This window comes from Amphiura filiformis, chromosome 14 (assembly GCF_039555335.1).
Source record: "Amphiura filiformis chromosome 14, Afil_fr2py, whole genome shotgun sequence".
NCBI lineage: Eukaryota > Metazoa > Echinodermata > Ophiuroidea > Amphilepidida > Amphiuridae > Amphiura > Amphiura filiformis.
In genome coordinates, this window is record NC_092641.1 from 64,859,724 (window position 1) to 64,877,171 (window position 17,448).

Below are 17,448 nucleotides of genomic sequence, written 5' to 3' on the forward strand. Positions count from 1 at the left end.
TCATCATGATGTACCGGTACGCCTAGATGTCACTTCAGCATATTCAGAATGCTATTAACTCAAATTATGTATTATCACTAAATGTTCCTTTCTGTTCATGTAAATGGGCTTGGGTTGTATTGGGAAGTTATTTGTCTTGAATTACTGCATTTTAAATGGTGACTTTTAAGTATCACAATGGGTTTTGACCAGTTTTGACCACTTTTTAGTGGTCAAAACTGCCCGGTTTAAACCGGTTTTAACCGCCCGGTTAAAACCGGGGCGGTTTTAACCTAACAACTCTGTTCTGCTAAAACCTTTTTAGATGTGCTAATAACATTGTAGGCTCTCAAAAAAAGCAAACTTGTAAAGATGAGTTATGTAGCCTAACTGAGATACAGGGTGTTCAAAAGTCGTACATAAATTTTTATGATTTTTATGACATTATCAATCAAAACTTTTTTCCTTCATGTCCTACACAAAACCAATGGCATATTTGAATTCCTCATCAAATTTCCTTCTAAAAAATGTTAACTTTTACAGAAGTAGGGTAACTTCTTCAAGAAATATGACATTCAGAACATTTCGGAGCACAAATGCATGCTTAGTACAGTAACGTATAGGAAAAGCCTAGAACCCATGACACAGAATGCAGCACATTTACAACAAATTAAACCAGCTTGGAATAAAATTGGTCAAGTTACCTACTAGACATAAATACCAAAACAATGGTACATAATTCATCCTAATACCTTGCTGGGTTATGAAGTTACAGTAAAAAATAAATTTGAGAGGCACTGAAAATCAATATTCCCTATACTTTAACACACACCTCAACCGTAGGCACCTCAACGCGAAGGCACCACCACCCCTGACTTTGCATCATTTGAATTGCAATATCTCAAAAAGTAAATACAGCGTGAAGTTTTACTTTCCACAGTTTTAGGTAGATAAATTAGCAACAAAATGAGACCATTTCTTTTTTAAATGTAACACCACCACCTTTTCATATACATGTACCTGTGCAATTCATGACGCACGACCATAAATAAGATCACTACCAATGCCAAGCAGACCACTGGTATTATCAGAAGGAACTTCAAGTCTTGTAGCAGGAATGTGAAATCACGTCTTTACCAATCTCTGGTTCGCCCGAAGCTGGAATACGGTGTTTGCGGTTGGGCTCCATTTACTGAAGGAGAAAAGAAACAGCTTGAAGGTATACAGAGATTTGCAGCCAGAATGTGTTGTAACAACTACACTAGGAAAGCTAGCATGACAGCCATGCTTCAAGAACTCGGATGGCCACTGCTTGAAACCAGACGCACAATAGCCCGGCTCAACATGCTGTATTGTATAAAATTACCCATGAACTTGTGGATGTGCAACATGAACTCAAAACTCAAACCAGAACCCACCGGAGATCCCACCAGTATTCATACTGTAACGGGACCGAGCTTGCCCCTAATACTTATGTAAACGACTGATGGAGAAGACTAGCCTTCTAAACATACAAGTGGTAGCGTAGTATCACAGACTAGAATTCTCCCCCAAGATATGTTAAACCAGTGATGCAAGAAAGGAGTAGGCTAACAGGTAAAAATGAGACTTGACAATTCTGTTTTATATTTGCTTCTTTTGTTAACTCTTGTATTGTTATTTTGCTTTCATATTTGTCTTATCACATCACAATTCATAAAATACAAGTAAACACTGGTAAATACACAATCTCTGTTGTTGATCATGACGATATTTCCTTATTTATTTCTTTTAAATCCAAATAAATTACTAATAAATGCTGCCGAAAAGTATATACTATCTGCTTGAATAATCGAGAAGCATAAAAATACAATTTAAATCAACAGAATCTCTCATCACATGACATAGTCATAGGCTAGGCCAAGGCCTACTTCAGAGTATCCATGCCTATACACCAAATACGAGCTTGCCATGCCGTAATGCACAAAACACAGTGCTTTTTAATTGGACTTTGGGGATATTTCACGCCCAAGCTTGTGTCCAAGCTGCAATTGGACTTTGGGGATATTTCACGCCCAAGCTTGTGTCCAAGCTGCAATATTGGACTTTGGGGATATTTCACGCCCAAGCTTGTGTCCAAGCTGCAATTGGACTTTGGGGATATTTCACGCCCAAGCTTGTGTCCAAGCTGCAATGCAATATTTTGAGCCTAGCCTAGATCAAAGTCCGGCTGTTGCATGGCCCTTGCATGCACGGGTGGGAAGGAGCCCACCCGACAAACTGAAATTTCTTGCGTCGTACATGGCCTTTTATACTCTCCTGAACGCGTTCATGGAACCTTTGGCGGCTGCGTTCAAAGCGTAAGCTCCGTTACTATGGATATCGCGCAGTCACTCCGCGTCAGGCGCTCACTTTCGAAAAGATTTGAACATGACGAAATCAACAATTTAATAACTAGAACAATTGCTAAACAAACTGATGACACCATTTTTGACCATGTAAAACATAAAAATACTCCAAAATATCTTAAAATTCTACATCCTTAAACAATTACATCTTAAATAATCCAAAGTTTGATCAACAAAAGTTGTTTTTAAGAAAATTTACAATTTTTAGGAAAACTTGTTTACGGTCCCAGACGATTGCTGGCCGGGGAGTTTCAAAATGACAAATCCAAAATTCTGTAAACAAACACAAGAAAAACCTGAATTTCATCATGAATATTTACTCATAGACGGTATGTAATACCTTATTGTTTTCCTGACAAAATTATTTACACAATATTATAAGATCACAGTACAATTCTAGCGGAAGTAGTGAAATTTGAAGCCAATTTTGCTCGTACGACGTGACAAATTTTCTCTGCCGTATTTTCAACACTCGACATCTCGGACGACCGGACTGGTCATCAAATACAAATATTTACAAAAATATACCTTGTGCAGAGCCATGCAATCATTTTAAAATGTATAATAACTATCAAAAACTACCACGAACACGTGAGCATCGTGACTTTTCTCTAAATATGAATTTGACAATCTTGCTAAATTTTCGTATTTCTGCAATAGACAAACACACAGGAGGTAAGCTTAAAAACAGGCCAAAAATCTGAAATCGCATTTTGGCTCTCCGTTTCAATACCACCGGGTCCATGCCAAGTCTAAGGTCTACAGTACCAGTTTTTATCCATCAACCATCCCCCATTGGAATGATCTCCCAGAGGCCATCATTAATATAACCAAACTAGAACAATTCAAGACAGCCGTCGCTGATCATCTTGTTAAGGGGGGAAAGCAAAACTACGTCATCTAGCTCCGCGACTCGTCCAAACTCTAGTGGGATGCGGATCTACCGTTTTGCTGGAGACCCAGATACAGATACAGATACTGTAGCCGGGCTTGCAATTGACGGAAGCATAACAGCCCTTTAGCTTTGAAGGCACGAGAGTTTACTCAGCCCGGCTGACATGGGCGGGGACAGTAGGGGAGATTGGGGTTAGTTGAAACATTTTTCACAAAATCGTCTTTTTAACGCAAACCGATTACTTTCCAAGAAACACTAACCATAGGGTCAGTCCATGTCAAAACAGACTGAGTGTACACCCACCCTCTTGGATTATGCTCTCCTTTGGCTCAGGGGTACCTTTCATGGACCCCTAGGTGAGGTCTGAAAAAATTCAAATTCAATTTCGTTTCGAATGGCGGGCCATCTAAGTTTGGCGACCTTGACCAAAATTGGGAATTTAAGGTGTCCAAATGACAAAGCGCTCTCTTTGAGAGGCATTTTCTTCTTAATTAAATCAGTTGTGACCCTCTTTTTGAATGTGGTCACTCACTGGCTGTGTCTGAAATGCCTAATGCCAAAAAAGATTGATTTGAATTTCGTTGGGATTTCAGAGGGGTCAAAATCAGCACTTCATACTGTTCAATCAAATTATCTTTGATTTTGAAGGACAGTGCACTTATAGGTCCTAATTATGTTCAGAATGGATTAACCATGTGCCAATGTCTATGAGCAATTCAAAAAAAGAGAAATTTCTAGACCCCCTACAGAATTTTAGGCCCCCCTAAAGTGGTTCAGCCACAAATGGCGCTTAAAATCGGCAAATTTTGACACCTAATAACTTTAGGTGTACACCAGATATGAATTTCTAGTCTTTTGCATCTGAAAGAATGTAGTCTTATGTTACTAGGAACATAAGATTTGTTTTGTATTTTTGTGTTTTGATACTTTCAAAAGGTCGTTGACATATGAACATTTTTCGTCATAGCACCCTTCTGAAAGGTCTGACACATAACAAACTATACATTTTTGGAATCCTCATGACCATACGAGTAATTTGATATATTACTTGACATAATTGGGAGCATTCTGAAAATTTGACCCCATAACCTGTACTTTGCATGTGCATCGTTGCCAGGAAGTGCATTTTGACCCCTTAAAAATCCATACAGAGGATTAGAAAGTAGTGTTTTCTTATTACTTGACTCAAGAGCAACTTGAAATATCAGGATAAATAATACAAATGGCTATAAAGTGATCAAAAATATAAACAAATATCATACTAAAATTGGCATTTTGTACCGTATCCTGTATGCATGGTATGTTAGGCAAAAATGACTATTTTTGAAAGCGTCAACTCAATACTAAACCACAACAAATACAACACAAATCTTATGTTCCTAGTAACATTAAACTACATTCTTTCAGATGCAAAAGACTAGAAATTCATATCTGGTGTACACCTAAAGTTATTAGGGGTCAAAATTTGCCGACTTTAAGTGCCATTTGTGGCTGAACCACTTTAGGGGTGGCCTAAAATTCTGTAGGGGTCTAGAAATTTCTCTTTTTTTTTAATTGCTCATAGACATTGGCATATGGTTAATCCATTCTGAACATAATTAGGACCTATAAGTGCACTGTGACATTATCATGGGTCCTTCAAAATCAAGATAATTTGATTGAACAGTACGAAGTGCTGATTTTGACCCCTCTGAAATCCCAACGAAATTCAAATCTATCTTTTTTGGCATTAGGTATTTCAGACACAGCCAGTGAGTGACCACATTCAAAAGAGGATCACAACTGATTCAATTAAGAAGAAAGTGCCCCTCAAAGAGAGCACTTTGTCATTTGGACCCTTAAATTCACAATTTTGGTCGAGGTCGCCAAACTTTGATTGCCCGCCATTCATAAGCGAAATGGAATTTGAATTTTTTCTTGTGACCTCACCTAGGGATCCATGAAAGGTACCCCTGAGCCAAAGGAGAGCAAAATCCAAGAGGGTGGGTGTACACTCAATCTGTTTCGACATGGACTGACCCCATATCAGTATAAACATATACATACATGGTCATTTTCACGGTAAAGGGTGTAACTTTGGATTTTTAACATTTTGATCCGTAGTGTTCTTATAAAGCCACAGAATTCCATGATTTTTGGCCACATAAGTCATCTAGTTAGCAGCTACCTTGGGTAGCATAATCATCTTTAGGAGTTACTGCGTTCAGTTTTAGCAGGCTTAAATGTACTTAATATTGCCATTTTGAAAAACTATAAAAAACAGTAACATTTTTGTAAAAGCCTGTGTTTTCTTCAGTTAGTTCATTGATAATTTTTCTTATCCTGAAAGTATGGTCATATGTTCAGTAAACACTGCCACATTAGATTTAATTGTGAACAGCCCTGTATTTTTGAGAACCGGACTTGATATTTGTCGTTTCGAGGCTTCATTTTCCGTTAACAATTGTTAACAAACTTTGTGGGTATAGCTTTGGTTCATAATTCTTGGTTATTTCTTCACTTCTTCTTGATTCATAACAGTTGATATCTTAACTTGAAATGGGTAACTAAAATTAGTCGATTTGCAAGCTTTTAAAATTTTTATAAAATATTGACTTCAAAGAGCCGTTTTTCCGTTAACTTTTTTGAAGCCTCCGAAACAAACTGTTCAGCTAGCTTGGGCAAATATAAATAAAAGAGCTCATGCAATCTATTTATCAAAATGTATTAAAGTAGATCCTCAAGTCACTTGTTTTTAAATCGTGGAGATATATATCGCCGTTTGAAAATGGGACCCAATACAAACTTTCCGTTAACACTTGAAGCCTCCGAAACAAATGAAGCCTCCGAAACAACAATAAGATTAATTATCATCTATTAAGTTGCACATCTAAATTAGTGTGTTCCATATTGATATCTGCATTGTAATTGTTACTTGATATGTGCAGAATGTCATAAATGTAAAAAAAAAAAAATGATATTATGGTTAATGTTTGAAAAATTTACTGATACCCAAGAAAGCCTGTTTCAGAGGCTTCACATGCAAGTTAACACCATACTTAACAAATGGGTGAAAAAAATGAATGTGTGATTAATCTACAATATCTGCTGCATAGAATCATTAATTCAATACACACAAGAAAATAACAGCTTAGATGATCCCAACAGTGTTGTTTTCAAAAAAACTACTTCTGCAATGTTTAACCATTGTTAACATGAAGCCTCCAAACAAAAAAATGACTTGCTGTGATAATTTAATTTTTGTCACAACTGAAATTCAATACTTAGATGCAAAGCATGAAAATTGGTAATTGTGATATTTTTTACCTATTTTTTCATGTCAACTTGCAGTAGTTAGCCAAATATTTTACTTTTATGATCACCTGTGTTGTTAACTGAAGCCTACGAAACACAAATTGCTTGAATTGCCAATTCGAAAAAATAACTCCAATTTCTGTGAAACTTGGCTGGTAGGTTCCTTTCATCAAGTAGTATTTATACATGAAGTTAGACATTCAAATTATTTTAGGAACCCAATTAAAACTTTAAAAATATGTTTAAGGTTGGCAAATTTCCATTGTAAATGACACTTGATGTTAAAAATTTTCAAAACTGCAATTACAAACATCATAAAACATGGTATAAAATTTAACTTATATCTGTTGACTTACTTTGGAATGGGATTTCACATGTATTCCAGCTTTCATGTCATAATTTTCTGAGCATATGTAAAATACATTTTTCTTAGATTTTAACCAAAATGTTATGGAAATGTCAAAATTTTTATTAGAAACCAAAAGGTTTAAGCCTTGAAACATTATTTTACTGGAATTTAAGTTGCTTCTATGCATGATTTCAGTAAACAGAAACATATTTAAGTGGTTTGAAATTTTGACCCTAAAAATCAAAAGTTACACCCTTTACCGTGAAAATGACCACATGCTACAAATACAGCCTTAAACTTTATTGGACTTGCTTATGATTATTCATATTAAGGCCAAATAAAAAAATAAACATGTTTCACGTCCCCTCCCGCTTCCTTTTTTGAGGTTTCCTCAAATATATTGTTATTTTTTGAAATTCAGTTATAACTTTTCAAAAAATATGTCTAGGAAGTTGGGATACTTTCTATAGCCTTGTTAAGATACAAGAAACATTTTAGGAAGGTTTTGTGATCATTAGAGGGGGTGTACATGTAACTCTCAGAACAACAAATAAAAAAGGGCCTCCTCCTTTTTCCAGGCATTATTGTACACGCTAAAACAGCTCCAAGTATGGGTATTTATACCAATTTTGCGATAAAAAATAGAAAATAAAAAGCCCCCTCTTCCTCCTTTTTTTTTTTCGTGAACCCGGACGTGAAACATGTTTTATTTTTTACTTGGCCTAATCCAATTTGAAAATTTGAAAAAAAGTGTTTAAACTAACCCCACCCCTGGGGTAAGTTGAAACATAGGGTGGGGTTAGTTGAAACATGGCTTGGTCGTGCGCCATGAATTGGGGGCCAAATGCGTTACATACTAAAAAATTGAACAATTTACATGGGTTTGTACTAAAACTGATCTAATTCATAAACTGTTCATTAAAACCCTACACAATTATATATCACTGTCAAGCTTAGAGTACCAGGAATACACACATACAAACAATTGGTCAATATACAGGGTGCCATAAATGTCATATAGGGTGGAAAAGTTAAATTTTGGTTCAAAAAGTATAAAATTTTGTTCCTCTCTTATTTACTAACGTAAATACTTTTTCTGCTAAAACCTTTTCAGATGTGCTAATAACATTGTAGGCTTCCAAAAAAAGCAAACATGTATTGATGAGTTATGTTGCCTTACTGAGATACAGGGTGTTCAAAAGTCGTACATAATTTTTTTTGATTTTTATAACATTATCAATCAAAACTTTTTTCCTCCAGGCCCTACACAAAAACCAGTGGCATATTTGAATTCCTCATCAAATTTCCATCAAGAAAATGCTAACTTTCACAGCAGTAGGGTAACGCCTTCAAGAAATATGATAGTCAGAACATTTCGGAGCATAAATAAATACCTAGTACAGTAACATATAGGAAACGTCTAGAACCCATGACACAGAATGCAGCACACTTGCAACAAATTAATTTTACTTGGAGTAAAACTAGTCACACTTCAAACTAGACAGAAATACCAAAACAATGGTACATAATCCATCTCAATACCTTGTTGGATTATGAAGTTACAGTAAAAAATATATTTGAGAGTCACCAAAAAACAATATTCCCTATACTTTAACACATGCCTCATCCGTAGGCTCCTCATCCGTAGGCTCCACCACCCCTGACTTAACATCCTTTGATTGGCAATATCTCACAAAGTACAAATAGTATGAAAGTTTTACCTTCCACAATTTTAGCCAGATAAATTAGCAAGAAAATAAGACCAAAACCAGTTCAGTACCCCTATCCATTCTTGAGATCTGTGACAAAATATTTGGGAAAAAATAAAAAAATGTAACACCGCCACCTGTTCCTATACCCCAATTCATTGCGCATGACCGCTTGTAAAAATTTCAAAATAATTATTATTGTGTTGTTAGGGTTATACTTCCCTTGAAGGCACCCTTTAACATACAATCAGTGTGAAAAAATGAATAAATAAATATGTGGGAGTGCGGGTCAATACTTTGGACACAAGGTGGCGAGTGTCACCATGGACCAAAATATGAGAAGCCTAAAATATTATAAAATGTACTTTCTGTGTGCATTTTTTGCTTGTATTATTGCTTTTTAACCATATTAAAGCAATATTGAAGAAATGGTAAACATGTTACAAATTTTTAAAAAGTCAAATTTTTAACCATATTTTTCTATGTCTTGATCTTGATCTTGATGTTGATACTGTCCAACACTCCTTGCGGAGTCACACGGATAGGTTGATATGCGCATGCATGCGGTTCATGTATTTAGTCTCTATTTGCTTTCTTGATTTCTTGTAGGTGTTTTGTTGCGTTGGTTTTGAATTGAGTGGGGTCTTGAATGTCTACCAAATGATTTGGTCTACCAAATGATTTATGCGATTTTCACGTTTCAACTAACCCCACCTCAAAAGTTTCAACTAACCCCGATGCCTATTTTTACATTTCAAAGTTCATTACACAAAATATGAAATACAATAAAACTTTTTATATTTAACATTATTCTGGGACTTACTACTAGTGCTTATGTCATGATACTCAAAAAATAATCCCCTGAATCTTTAAACAACATGGAGATAACGCATCTTTTCTGAGGGACATAAAAATTAGTCAGTAAGTCAAAAAACAGATATTCCTTTCCCAAGCCAACACTGGTGGGGCATCAGTGCTGTTGCTAATTTGGTGGATGACCCTTACTAATACCTATTACTAGGTGCCAGTATTTTACCAAATTAATTTTTGTGTCAGAAAAAATACAATGTTTCAACTTACCCAGCGTTCCAACTAACCCCAATCTCCCCTACGTACTGGGGGTTTCACCCACAATTTGTGCCCCGGTACCCGGGACAATACCCGGGGCATAGCGGGGATTATTACAATTGCCTACGTCCGCGCTGTGCCCGGGTCCCTGGTAGCCTAGCCGGGCTTGCAATTGACGGAAGCATAAACAAAACAGAAGTCAACATTTGACAATGTTTGACAACACAAGCATTAGGGCGCAAACTTGTCATCCTCGCCGAAAGTAATAACGTCGTACGTTAGTGCCAACAGTTCCCATAACTATCCCTCTAATCTTCAAGAACAAGTTGACGTGTGTAACTTCACATGTACCGCCTTGAAAATGAAATAAATATCAAAAATACAGTAAGCTTACCGGGTTTATTTACCATCAGTCATGAAGTCAGCGAAATTCCCGCGGATAGGTGTTTCTAGTATAGTTCTCAAAAATATAGTTCTCAAAAATGAATACAAGTTTACCAAATAAAAATAAAAAAATATATAAAAACAACACAATCGATTTTTACTTTTAATCATTGAAACTCATCATCATTAAAAATCAAATTTGATATCAACCGTTTATGATTCGTAAATTTAAGGCATTAAAATTTTCATACTTTTTAAAAATTTGAAAAGTACTAGTCGTATTTACAGACTGCGTCATGCAATGACTAAAATTCACGAGTATTTACAAAAGTGTGTAAACTTCTATTTGCGTTATTAGCAACGATAATTTTTGGTTGGTTTTCGAAAATTAGCTTTGCCAGCGCTTCAAAAATTTAATAAAAGAAACAACCGGAACACAGAAATCACGAAAATGGCAGCCTCCATTGAACGAGTAGACAATCTAATTGTAGATTACCACACGAATTCCCCAGAAAATGACGCAGAAAATGAGCAATGGACAGTTTTAGTGGTTGTAGTGAAGAAGATCAAGCATGTGCTAAACTTTTCTGGCAATCATTAACGTTACATCCGCCCATTGAATCACGGTTGGTGTCCGGAGACATCAGACAACGTTTGCCGGTAGCTCCACCGGGTGTACAAAGTAAGTGATGCACTGATGGAAGAAATTGTGTCATTTGTGGAATACACTGATTTGTGAAATGGTACATTGTAGCCCGGGCATTGTAGAACTGTAACAGCAATGATTTTTAGATTACAATTGCCCAAAATAAACAGATTTGTGAAGAGCGCGAAAAAAAGTTTCATAAATTAATATAAATTATAATAATTTAATATAAAAATAAAGGGAAATTCACACTATACTTGATATCAGATCAACAATTTTACTGAAAAAACTTCAAAAGTTTTGTCAAGAGAGTCTTTTTAAAAGACTTTTTTAAAGATATTTAAAAGACCTAATAGGTCGTGCGTCATGAATTGGGGTATAGGAAAAGGTGGTGGTGTTACATTTTAAAAAAAATTTCAGGACGTTTTGGCCCAGATCTCAAGAATGTAGAGGGCTACTGAACTAGAAATGGTCTCATTTTGTTGCCAATTTATCTACCTAAAACTGTGGAAAGTAAAAACTGCACGCTGTATTTACTTTTTGAGATATTGCAATTCAAATGATGCAAAGTCAGGGGTGGTGGTGCCTACGGTTGAGGTGCCTACGGTTGAGGCGTGTGTTAAAGTATAGGGAATATTGATTTTCAGTGCCTCTCAAATTTATTTTTTACTGTAACTTCATAACCCAGCAAGGTATTAGGATGAATTATGTACCATTGTTTTGGTATTTATGTCTAGTAGGTAACTTGACCAATTTTATTCCAAGCTGGTTTAATTTGTTGTAAATGTGCTGCATTCTGTGTCATGGGTTCTAGGCTTTTCCTATACGTTACTGTACTAAGCATGCATTTGTGCTCCGAAATGTTCTGCATGTCATATTTCTTGAAGAAGTTACCCTACTTCTGTAAAAGTTAATATTTTTTAGAAGGAAATTTGATGAGTGACAAGACTTTTTTTGAAATATTGAACTTTTTAACTCGATCTCTCTCTCTCTCTCTCTCTCTCTCTCTCTCTCTTCCTTCCTTCCTTCCTTTAAAGTGCAGCCTCAATTATGAGGAAAAACGCACTGCTTGTGTGCATGGGTATTGTAGACAGGTGCGAAATATACAGTGCAGGTTAAAAACTGGGTGGTGCGGAGCTACATCAGGAGACGATCCCTCGGCGCAATCTCTCTTACTTTATCATAATGGCTATGATTCACACAATGTTATTGTTAATCCAAAGGGATGTTGCATGCACGGTCAATTGAACTACCCCCTCCCACACACATACACACCTACCCCCTCACTAAGATGCAATGGTGAGAAAAGGAGAGCAGAGGAGAAAATATTCTGTCTCTTTTTTTTAAATTCTGAGGTAAAAAAGGTTGTCATTGTAGTATTAATTTCATTACTATTGTTATTTTGTTTTGTTTTTCAGCTGCCAATTATGCATACAAACCCACAGAGGAATCACCCAGTAAGTTTAATTTGTTGTGTATGTAAGTTTGTCAGACGTACTCTCAGTGGCGGCGCCAGGAAATTTTTTTCAGGGGGGGCAAAATCAACAAAGTTTGCGCAAAATTACCGTAAAAAGTGGAAATTTTCGTAATTTTGGGTTTTTTCTGGGGGGCAACAGGGGGCAAGAGCTCTGACTGGGGGGCATTTGCCCCCATGCCCCCAGGGCGCCGCCACTGCGTGCTCTAGCAGTGGTGTAGCCAGGGTTTCGGAACTGGGGGAGCACAACTTGTAAATGTACCGGTACTGATGGAAATTTTTTTCCCTTGGAAGTTGTGCATTGTTGACCCCAATTTTATTTGCCTGTGCCCTAAGAATCTAAAAAGTGTGGGGCAACCTTTTTCAAAAATTTTCTAGTGCACGTTTATACTTTTAAACTTATTATCAACATCAATAGGCAGCTTAAATTGGGGGCAACATGTTCTAACATCTTTACATCCACAGTATGCATTCACACAAAATTATTGTCAATTGTTCACCCACATTTTTTTGTTGCCAAGCCCTGCCATGTACTGACACGTTAAGATCTACCGACAGATGCGGGGACAACCCCTCTCGGCCCCACCACTGGTTACATCACTGACTCTATTGCAGTCAGTAATGTCAATGCACAAAAATTGCCCATTTTTTTCTATGGGACAGGAAGTTGTCAAAAGTTGGGGGGAAATCTTCAAAAGTCGCCTAATTGGGCTACCAAATCGCCCTGTCAATGTGTTGAGCTTGTCAGCTAGCTGCAGGATTCTCATACACGTCATCTATACATCATTTTTTTAAACTGTGCATGCCCAGGGGCACTTGACTTCAGTAGTGGTATGTACCTACCTACACCGGGAAGTAGGGACTATTGGTATAAAATGTTATTTTAACAAAAGGGGACATAACAAATTTATGAAAAAAAAGGAGGTCATTACAAAATTGTGGAAAAAATTAAATTATATTTTTTATTCCAAATTTGGAAAATCAAAACTACAAATTTGCTGCAGTAAGATAATTTGGAAGTTTCCCCATTATTTTATGGCATTTTGATGATAAAATTCAAGAAAAACAGGGGTAATTGGGTAGTTTTAAACTTAAAATGAAAAGAATAAAAATTAAATTTTGACCAAAGCCAAATATTTTACAAGGGCAAATCAAAATATCCAGATGTATTTTGAGCTCTCTGCCTGTGAATTGAGTGAGTAGTGGTTTCTGTCAGCCATTTGTGTCACATACTGTGAGTAATTAACCTAATATTTATTATTGGTTTTATTTCAGAATTAACAGCACACTTAGCTGAAGCCCATGCACAGACCATATATGAAGAGAGTGTGAGACTCACAAAGCAGGTAGGATATTAATTAATGGATCTGTAATTTTGTTTATAATATATCAGTCACTCAATCATTCATCAGTGAATCAATACCATACAAAGACACAATATTATTAAGAAAGAGTTTTGGAATTAAATCTAATACTGGAACTTACTTTTTGCAACTATTGCGACGTTGCGTCTGGAACCACCAGACTTCATCAGGCAACTGACCCGTTGGACTGGTCACGTGATAGTAAGTTCCAGTATTAGATTTAATTCCAAAACACTGTTTGAAACTACTGGATGACTAAGAACATTCACTCATTATTAAGAAAGGTCAGAACAGAAATCTTGAGTGGATAATTCAGTTGTGATTATTTTATGACATCAGAGAAGATGAGAAGAAATCACCTTCTCTGATGACATTGATTGACAGACAGACCAATCATGATTCGAACAAACAGGAGTACAGCCAGCACTCTTCCATCTAACAAATCCCAGAGATTTCTGGGAAGTGGATTGGGTGGGGATGCATGTGCGGCACACCTTGAAAATTTGGCTAAAAAGAGACCCCCAAAATAATAACTTTCTGGAGTGTTGAAACAGTAAGCCAGGACTGCTTCAGAGGGAGCAAGGCAGCTTTGAAGGGGAGGGCGAAATTTGATTAAAATTGTCAAAAATGGTTTAGGCCTAAAATCTTAAATATCAGGAAGAAAAAAAGAGGTTCTGCAATATCTATGCGAATTAAATCACTTCCATATTAATTTTGTTTCAGGCTATAGCCAGGCAAGAAAATCTTCACATCTTACAAAAGAGAAAACAGGAAAGGGCGAAGGTAAGCATTTTATGTTTGTCTGTCTGTCTGTCTGTCTGTCTGTATGTAGGTGTGGGTATGTGGTGTTTGTGTGTGTCGGGGTGGGTGGGTAGGGTATATGGTGTGTAGTGGGATAGGCATACATGTAGGGGTGGGTGTGTGGAAGTGGTACGTAGGTGCATATGTCACATAGCCCAGCAAGAAACTTCACATCTTGAATATACAAAGGAGAAACAACAAAGGGCATGGTTTATGTCTGTATATTTGTATGTAAGTATGTGTGTTTGGCAGCAAACAAGGACATACAAATGATTTTTCACATTTAGACTAGACCTATCTGCAAACGAGGACTTCTTTATGATTTTGCTAAAAATTCTTTTTAAAAATCTATAAAAAACAAGGGAAAAAACTAAGGTTTTTCTGCATGATCGATTTTATAACCACAGAAAAAGTCCCTTTTTTTCTTGACCTTATTATACATGTAGCTCTCATTTCAATTCCAATTCCTGTGTTTTGTTTTACAGAAAGATGACATCGTGAGAAGAGCGACAATACAACCTCAAATCACAGATGATGATGGGTAGGTTTAATTGGGATACTGTATCCAATTTGTATTATTGCAAATTTCAAAAAATCAAAATTATTTGATATTAGAAGGACATTCTTCGTATAATTCAGAATGCAATTCGGTATGTCTGATGTGCTCTCAGGCCCCACAAAAAATACTAGAACTCTTGCCCGACTCTACTTGAACGCCGACGGTCCGTCCACCTGTTATAGTAGAACAGTTTGTTGGGTTTTTTCCGTTGTCTTAAGGGCTGGGGTATGAGCGTTTGGACAGTATTTATTTTGGGACATTAGAGCACATCAGACATATCGAATTGCATTCTGAATCTGAAGAATGTCCTTCTGATATCAAATAATTTTGATTTTTGAAATTGCAATTTAATACACATTTTATGGCAAATCATTAAAAATTGACATTTTTGATATTTAACAGTACTTGGAGTAAACTTTACAAATCTGATGATTTATACTTAAAGTGTATGTAGGTGGGATGAAAAGCCGACAATCAATTGAAAATTTTGACGTTTACAGTATTGGAGATATGGATTTTTTTCCCAAAACACCAAAAAAATTAGGTCTTTTTGGGAAAAAATCCATATCTTCAATATGAAAGGTCAAAATTTTCAATTGACCGTCGGCTTTTCCTCCCAGCTACATACACTTTAAGAATATATCATTAGATTTATATAATTTACTTCGAGGACTGTTATGTATCAAAAATTTGAAAAATATCAAATTTTTATAATTTGTCATAAAATTTGTATTATATTGTGATTTTCAAAAAATGAAAATTATTTGATATCAGAAAGACATGCTTCATATTCAGAATGCAATTCGATAGGTCTGAGGTGCTCTCATGTCCCACAAAAAATACTGTCGAAACGCAATAAACGCTCATTCCAGATCCCTTAAGTTGTTTTGTTTTTCTTATTTTTCCCATCAGGGACTACACACAAGATGATGTTGACGAAGCAGCAGAAGCACTGGCAGAATTAGACAAATTTGATGAAAGATTAGAAAACTTAGCAAAATAAATTAATAATATTGTTCAACATTTTTGTTATTTTATGAAATCCTTTTTATATATGTACATGCAGAGAAGATATCTTTACACTTCCCATAATGCATTTCTTCCATTTCTTCAAAAATCTTTCACTTTTCTATACCGATTTGCTATAGAGTGTAACATGAGTCAATAGTATCGACAATTACTTCAATGATCAGAGCACATGATGCACGTCCAGATCTTGTTTATTTCTTGACTATCGACCCATGTCTAGCCAGTGGCGGCACCAGAAATTTTTTTTCAGGGGGGCATTGGGGGGAGTGAATTTCAGGGGGGGGGGAATCGACAAATTTTGCACAAAAATGCAGCAAAAATAAGTTATGTAATTTTGGGTGTTTTGCCTCAAAAGGGGGCAGGCAAACTGGGGGGGGGAGGAAAAATTCCCTCTCCACCCACCCTCCCCCTGCCACTGTGTCTAGCCAGTCTATTCACAAAATAGGGAATATAAAAGGGAGTGTCATTAGATGTCAATGACTCAGAGGTAATGTATCATATTGCAAGGGATTCTGGGAAGGGTAAGATAAATTCCCTGTATTATAGAGTGTTACCAGCTAGGCTAGCAAAATAGGAAACCAGGATTTGAGCTATTCCATTTGAAAAACATACCCCCTATGGAAGGCATTAATCTTCCACACACAGAGTGTGCATTTCAAATGGGGTTACTTGAATGTGCGACTGCATTTGAAATCTTCACTCCCTGTATAATATACATGGGAGGTGAAGGTCATGTCTTCCATAGGGGTGTGTATGGATTTCAACTGGAATAGCCCATTAATTAAAGGAGGATTTCATGATCCTAGCATCCTCTTTTTATGACATTTTTAGTAGATATCCACCAAAAAAGCATATTCCCAACATTTCAGTTGATTCCGATTTTGCATTTGCGAGTTATGCATGATTATGTGTATTACACTGCTCCATAGACAATGTGTTGTAATTTCGTTGCAATTTGACGATATCTTTGTTAAACGAATTAATCTGCAAGAAATATTTTGTACATAAGCATTTTATGTAGCCATGCAGGTTTCCAGTGGTATAAAAATCTCAACTTGTTTTGAGAAAAGTGGGGGGATGAGGCTGTGGATCACAAATGCCCTTTAAATGTCCACATACTGAGCAGTTACTTGTTGCATGTGTAATTTGCAATTTTGCTCTGCTACACTTGCAGGGGTGCAATTTATTCTTAATAATTGATTCTCATAAACTCATCTTGCGATAATCAATTTAACTTGGGTACAAATTTAGGGGAGAATCAATTTTGATTATCGCAAACCAAGTTTAGTATCGAATCTCACTGAATTTGCAGCCCTGGCAAAAACACATTAGGGGAGTGTCATTTCCTTGGGGGGGTCATGAATATGTCAGTGACTGGAGTAAATATTTTATGACCCCTATCATGGGTAAATTATTTTGACGACCCCCCCCCCCATCTTGAGTCGAAAATGTTTATGACCCCCCCCCCCCTTCCGACTACACAGACTCGAAACAAATTATTCATTGTCGG

At 36.4% G+C, this 17,448-nt stretch overlaps 2 protein-coding genes across 2 annotated transcripts in view; one reads left to right on the plus strand and one right to left on the minus strand.

Moving 5' to 3' along the window:
* The window catches only part of LOC140170443 (HAUS augmin-like complex subunit 5), a 51,520-nt gene extending 41,275 nt beyond the window's left edge, over nucleotides 1-10,245 (minus strand). Inside the window, exon 1 of the mRNA XM_072193812.1 lies at nucleotides 10,076-10,245. The gene's annotated coding sequence lies outside the window, so the exon portion shown is untranslated. The remainder of the gene's footprint in view (nucleotides 1-10,075) is intronic.
* A 143-nt stretch (nucleotides 10,246-10,388) lies between these two features.
* On the plus strand, nucleotides 10,389-15,930 carry LOC140170444 (cilia- and flagella-associated protein HOATZ-like). Its single transcript, XM_072193813.1, has 6 exons — nucleotides 10,389-10,747; nucleotides 12,130-12,168; nucleotides 13,461-13,531; nucleotides 14,273-14,332; nucleotides 14,836-14,891; nucleotides 15,822-15,930. Exons 1-6 carry the CDS (start codon nucleotides 10,600-10,602, stop codon nucleotides 15,910-15,912), a joined length of 465 nt encoding a protein of 154 aa, XP_072049914.1. The 5' UTR covers nucleotides 10,389-10,599; the 3' UTR covers nucleotides 15,913-15,930.
* Nucleotides 15,931-17,448: the final 1,518 nt, after the last annotated feature.